The sequence below is a fragment of the Chrysochloris asiatica genome, unplaced genomic scaffold, assembly GCF_000296735.1.
Source record: "Chrysochloris asiatica unplaced genomic scaffold, ChrAsi1.0 scaffold00005, whole genome shotgun sequence".
In the NCBI taxonomy this organism is placed as follows: domain Eukaryota; kingdom Metazoa; phylum Chordata; class Mammalia; order Afrosoricida; family Chrysochloridae; genus Chrysochloris; species Chrysochloris asiatica.
In genome coordinates, this window is record NW_006408523.1 from 6532915 (window position 1) to 6539829 (window position 6915).

The 6915-nt window shown below is 47.3% G+C and overlaps 1 protein-coding gene across 1 annotated transcript in view; it reads right to left on the bottom strand.

Annotated features, from left to right (window-relative positions):
* ATP8A2 (ATPase, aminophospholipid transporter, class I, type 8A, member 2) overlaps positions 1–6427 on the bottom strand; it is a 727934-nt gene extending 721507 nt beyond the window's left edge. Inside the window, exon 1 of the mRNA XM_006831949.1 lies at positions 6352–6427. Within this exon, the coding sequence (XP_006832012.1) occupies positions 6352–6427 (76 nt within the window). The remainder of the gene's footprint in view (positions 1–6351) is intronic.
* Positions 6428–6915: the final 488 nt, after the last annotated feature.

The window sequence follows — 6915 nt, forward strand, 5'->3', positions numbered from 1 at the left end:
CATATAAAGAAGAAAAAGGGAAAGAACCACATGATCATATCGATTGATGCAGAAAAGGCATTTGACAAAATCCAACATCCATTCCTGATAAAAACACCCAACAAAGTAGGAACTGAAAGGAAATTCCTCAACATAATTAAAAGCATATATACAGCAGCATATATACAAAAGGAGCTCTGGTAGTGTAGTGGTTATGAATCGGGCTGAGAACCTTAAGGCCAGCAGTTCGAAACTACCAGCAGTTCCGTGGGAGAAAGATGAGGTTTTCCGCTCCCATAAACATTTACAGCCTCAGAAACCCTGTACAGAGTCGCTATGAGTCGGAACCGAGTCCATAGCACACCACCATAACCACCAATAGCATAATGGGTTATAAACTAGGCTGCTACCCTCAAACTCAGCAGTTCAAATCTGTCAGTCACTCCGAGGAAGAAATATGAGGTTCTCTGCACCCGTAGAGATTTATGTCCTCGGAAACCCTATACAGGGTCGCTAAGAGTCGGAACCGACTTGGTGGCACACAACCACAACCATAATCAAATAAGAAAAAGAAAACAATTACAATTACAAAGGAAGGAACCAAATTGATATTTGCAGTTTAGATTGTACACACACACAAAGAGAATCCATAAACTATCAGAGCTTATGAGAAAGTTCACCAGTTTGTTAGATTAAAAAACCAACATAAACACCCAATAGTTTACTTACACATCAACCCATCAAATCCCACAGCCACTGAGTGGCTTCTGACTCATGTTGCTGTTAAGTACCATCAAGTTGAGTCCGACTCATAGCAACCCTGTATAGGGTTTCGGAGGAGCTGCTGGTGGGTTAGAACCGCTGACTTTGTGGTTCAAACTGACCTTGCAGTCCAGTGCTTATTCTACAGTACCTTAACAGGACAGTAAAACTGCTCAGTGGGGTTCCCCCATTTACAGGCGCAGACAGCCTCATCTCCCACTCCTCCCACACACACACAACCCTGCCAGCAGCTGATGAATTTGAGCTGCCAACCTTGTGATCAGCAGCTCAGCGCCTAACCCCCCCACAGTGCCATCTACAGGCCAACAACAATCTATTTTAAATGTAAGTTTTAAATGATCCCATTCAGACTCGTATCTTGGAGTATTCCAACATGTCTCATAGTAAAACTTTTTAAATACATAGGAATGTCATGGAAAAAATCATACCACTTTAACAAAGGACAGAAAAGAAATATATCTTCTTTTAAATAAATGGTGAGTCTAACACATTTTGGGTTAAGAAGGCCCAGTATTGTCACAATAGTCTCTCCTGATCTAAGAATCTACAAAGTCGATATAAATCTTACCAGAATCTACCAGGATGCTTTGGTTGTTCTGTTTCATTTTCAGAAAGGACGCTTTTAAAAATACAAAGGGTCCTCCTACATTGCTGAAGGCAAAGTATAATGGCTCAACCCCTCTGCAGAATGGCGCCGCACTTCCTCAGAAAGTTGGAAATAGAAATACCTTATGGCCCAGCATATAGATCCACAAGAAATACGAATCAGAACACAAGTAGATACATGTACACCAATGTTCACTGCAGCACTATTTACAATAAGAAAGAGATGGACACAGCTTAAGAGCCCATCAATGAGAGAACGGATAAACAAACTTTGATACATACACACAATGGAATACTCTGCAACCTTGAAGAATGACAAAGAAGGTACAAAACACCACATAACACGGATGAACCTTGAGGACATTATGCTGAGTGAAAGTAGTCAATGACAAAAGAATAAATATTGCATGAGACCATTCTTGTAAAAATTTAAGAAAAGATTTCCATACCAAAAAAATAAAAATACATATGGTGGGACTGTAAAATGGTGCAACTGCCGTGGAAACAAACCTCTATGACACTTTCTTGGAAGACTGGAAATAGAAATATTAATTTATGCTCCAGCAATCTCTCTTCTTGCTATATATCCTCAAGACATAAGAGCCTAGATGGGTCTGGTGAAAAGAGATGGGGATAAGATCCTTATGATTCAATAGTGAGTAACTGTTATCATGACTAATTGTGACTGTCACAACTGTACATGGTAGAAGTTGTGCAACAAAAACAGGGGAGTAGTTCATCTTACAGGCTAGGAACAGAGGACCCGAGGACCATCAAGGGAGAAGAGCACAGATGGAATGGAGGACCCTACCAGAGAAGCAGCGACACCAGAGATGGAGGCAGAAATGGGGACATGGAGAGAGGGAGCAGCTGAGGACTCTAGACTCATGAGCAGAAAGGGACTAAGAAATAGTGGCCAGGAAGCAGATTTGCAGAATGTGCCCTTTGGTGGTGTCAATTATTATAGATGTATATATGCCTGAGTGTTGTGGTTTTCCAAGAAGAGCTAAAGTGAATAGAGAGGAATAATGTTAACTGATGGTACATGGAGGGGATTGTAATCATTGTGATGAAACAAGGTGTATGATTTGTTGAATGTAAAACTGATGATCTGCCCTGTACACTTTCACTCAATCCACAATAAAAACTTAAAGATAAAAAAAGAAAGGGAAGGGGAAAAAAAAGGAACTTGCTTCTTAGTGGAAAGGAAATCATATTTATTTATTTTCTCATTAGGACAAACCATTGGGAACTTTCCTTCAAATGGAAAAAAGGAACAAAGGAGTGAAAAAAAGAAAGGATAAAGACAAAAAAAATGTGAAAACACTATAAAACAATTAGAATAAAGAACTACAAATACCACAACATAAGATTTGCAAGTAATATTGAGCAAAAGGAGTAATAAAAGATATGTTTATATATGTACATACATGCATATACAGGAGTCCTTGTGTAGCACTATAGGATAAGCACTGGACCAAAAGGTCGGTTTGAACAACAAGGTTGGCGGTTCAAACCCACCAGCCGCTCTTCAGAATCCCTATACAGGGTCACTATGAGTCAGAACCAACTGGACAGCACTAACAACAGCAATAATGTATACACAATATGATTCTGTGTATACAACATTCAAAGCTAGAGCTAAACAATAATATCTGTTGTTAAATGCCGTTGAGTCAGTTCCAACGCATAGTGACCCTGTATAGTGTTCCCAAGAAGTGTCTGTTGAGCTTGAACCACCAACCTTGCAGTTCAAACTGACCTTGCAGTCTAATGCATTAATCCACAGTGCCACATCAGGGCTCCTGTTGTTGTTGTTAAGTGCTGTCGAGTTGGTTCCTACCATGTTGTTGTTGTTAAGTGCCGTCGAGTCGGTTCTGACCCATAGCGACCCTGTATAGGGTTTCCAAGGAGCAGCTGGTGAGCTTGAACCACCAACCTTGCAGTTCAAACGGCTTTGCAGTCTGGCACATTAACCCACAGCGCCACGCATAGTATTTCAGTGTGCTTGTTTAGATGGTGAAGTTATAAGAAAGAAGGAAGCTGTGAAAATCAGGACACTGGTTTCCTTTTGGGGAGACGAGAGTTGTGATGGGCAGTAGCATAAAGGATGCTTCAAGGCCACAAGCAATGTACTACTTCTTTAATTGTCTGGTGCTTTAAAATAACTCATTAAGTGCACATTTATACCCATTGTAGTGCACATTTTTTTAAGTTGTTTTTTAAGAAAAGAAAACTACCTATGGAAGAGTAAGGAGCCAACAAGAGCCAAGGCATTTTAAAGACTAAATAGTAGGGCAGGAGGTCCAAAGCTTTGAGTGTAAGTCTGAGAATGGGAGTCATCAGTCTCAGCCAGCCTCTTCAATTCTATCATCCTGAGAGAAAAGGGGGTTTCAGGACCCTCCTGGTGGAATCCTCCTCCTCTAATACTCAGACTCAACAACTCACCATCAAAGCTAAACTAATCCCATGCAGCCCTTGACCCAAGTTTCCATGAGTCACCCCAAAGCACACACACACTCCAGATGCTCTCTCACCTCCATGATATTAAATGTACTATAAGTACAACTCGTCCCTTAAAAGCCTTCCCCTGTGTCTTCTGGGATGTGCAGCCTACATCAGACCGATCCCCATATCTTCCAGTTCTCGGGCTATTCCTGAACCTTCTGGCTTTAACTGCTCTACCTACAGGCCAACTGTGTCCTCAGTTCTCAGATCATTGTCCCTTCTTCCCTGCACACTCCTGATTTGAAGCCCCTTAGACTGTACCACTTTAATGTCTCTCGACACAAAACCAAAGAAGCTCTGTTGAAATCATCTCCTCCTTCTCAGTTAGCTTCTCCTCTCCTCCTCTCCACAGTGATCTGACCTTGCTGTCCTGAGTTTCTGGAATCCACTCTGACAGACCGCCTTCAACCAATATAACAAAACCAAGTTATCAGTTCTACTGCTACTACTGAGTTCTCAGTAGTGTTGGCACTGAGGGGCACTCCATTCTTCCTGAACATGTCCCTCTGTTAGCTTCTGAGCACCCTCTCCAGGGTCCCCAGTGGCCAGCCCCTCCAGCCCTTTTGCTGGTTTGCAGGCCCAGGGAGGGCTCCGTTTCAGAGCCCCTCTCTTTCCAGCTACATCTATGCACACTGACAACCCGAACCAGCTACATAATTGCGGGCCTCAATGCAAAGTGAAAATTAAAAACGTCAGGAAACCAGCAGCAAAGTCCAGCAGCCAGGGCTGGGCTACACTAAGAGGAAGGTTCTGCAGAGATGCTCAAGCCACACCCAGGGAAGCTCATTCTGCTGGGGACTCTGGAATGTGTGGCTCTGGCCTGTGTGGTTGTTGTTAAGTGCCGTCAAGTCGGTCCTGACTCATAACGACCCCGTATAGGGTTTCCAAGGAGCAGCTGGTGAATTTGAACCACCCACCTTGCAGTCCAGCATCATACCAGGACTCCCAGCGCTGGTCTAGACTGAGCATAAAGCTACCACGTCTCCACTCAACATTACCATTTGGTTCTCTAGTGGGCAGCTCAGATTAATATGTTCAAACCAATTCCTGACGTCCTCACCCACAAAAGAAAGCCCTGTTGTTTTCGAGGTCACTGTCCTCATCCCAGTCTTTGGTGAATTCTCCCAGTTGCTTGGCCCAGACCCTTTAGAGCCATCCTTGATTCTCCCCACATGCAAATCAGGAGCCCATGCTGCTGGCTTCTTCCCTTTGCTGCAGCTTGCTACCCATCCCACCTCTCTCACCTGGGTGGCTGCAGTCAAGGCCCTCTGGCCTCCGGCTCAGTCCTTTCTCCCCTACCTGTCCCCAACCCTGTAGACACAGCCCTCCTTGTAAACTGGTTTTACCAAGATACATTTTAAAGATGCCCTTCTATTACCCAAGTATGAGAGAGACCCGTCTAAATTACATGAGAAGTTCTTATTCCTCTCACATTACTCAATGATACAAATATGAAAGGCAATTATTTTTACGAATATATGGATATTTTCCCCAAACAAATCAGCAGAACGGTTACAACTGTCCCCAACTCCAATCTGCACTCGTTCTCAGAACCAAGATCTGCTCACAAATTTAAATGGAGTCTCAAAACGATGAGAAATCAGAACGTTTGAAGTTCCCCTTTTTATTTTTTATTATCTAAGAGTCTAGGGAGTCCTGGTGTGGCGCTGCAAGATAATGCACTGGACCGTAAGGTCGGTGGTTCAAACTCACCTGCCACTCCTCAGAAACCACTCTGGTGGCACTTCACAACAAGGGTCTAGGAAACCAGTTTGTGTCACGACCAAATAAGCATCTCGCTCAACAGGATTTCAGGATGTAAATGTGCTCTATGGTGTTATATAATGTAACAACCAAAACACTGGCTTCCAAGGATTCGCGGCTTTAAATGGTTCAGAGCTCCATACCCCAGGAGCCTGCACGCAGGGGTTGCCAGAGCCCTGTTTTCCGACAGGGTTTGGGGGGACTACGCAGGTGGTCCTGAACTACGGCATCATTTCTGAGTGTGCGCGAGCTAGCGCATCGCTTCTGAGTGTGCGCGAGAGCCGAGCGTTCCAAGGAGTCAGGAACACTAGGACGACCCTCGGCTCCCTTTGGGCTGTGCAGCAAAGAGCCAGCCCAGAGGCCGTCAGGTTCCGGGTGCAGACCTCAGAGTAGGCGCCGTACTGGGGCTCGGGGTCGCCTCCAGCCTCCCCATCACCACGCGGGGGACGGGCAGGCATGCGCGCACGCCGACACACACCAGCGCACTTGCTCTCACGCTCACGCACACCTGAATACCCCGGTCCCAAGATCGCGCTGGGTGTCCCTGGCGCCCCCAGGCCTGGGAATCAGGCGTGTAGGTGCCTGAGCGCACGGCCCCGCAGAGGGCGGATCTGCTCAGCCCCAGCCCCCGGAGAGGGGAGACTGGGAGGGAACAGGGAGGGCGGGTGTCAGGTAACCGCGGGCGCCCGCCCAGCGCGCCTCCCCGCTCACCCACGGACGAGCGGATCCTCGACCTTCGGGGAAAGGACATCTTCAGAGCCTGGTCCAGGCCGGCGCCGCTCAGCATTTCCGCCCTCCCGGGGGCTCGGCGGTGGTTGTGCGCGGAGGCCGGCTGCAGGGGCTGCGGCTCAGGGCCATGGAGCGGCCCTCGCCTCCGCGGGTATCGGTGCGGACTAGGAAGCGAGCGCCCGGCGTCCGTGTTGTGGCTGTCACCCGAGGCTGCGTCCTAGGTGCCGCAGCCGCCAACGCTGCAGCGCCGGGGAACGCCGCCGCTGCGGGCACCGCGGGCCGGGCTGCGGCGCAGGGGGCGGGGAGCGGCCCTCCGGCGGAGCCTGGCGGGAGGGGGAGGCGGGGAAGGATCTGGAACGTTAAACCGGCGGCGGAGGACTCTGATGGTGGAAAAGGTGAAGGGGTGGGATGGCTGGAGGTGGAGGAGGAAGAGTGGATCGCAGTTTTAGGGAGCTTCTGTGGGAGGCGTGACCCCCTGTCTGTGGCCAGCTTCTGCCTGTCCCACCTGCCTGCCACTTGTCATTTGGACGAAGTGGTAAGAGTGTG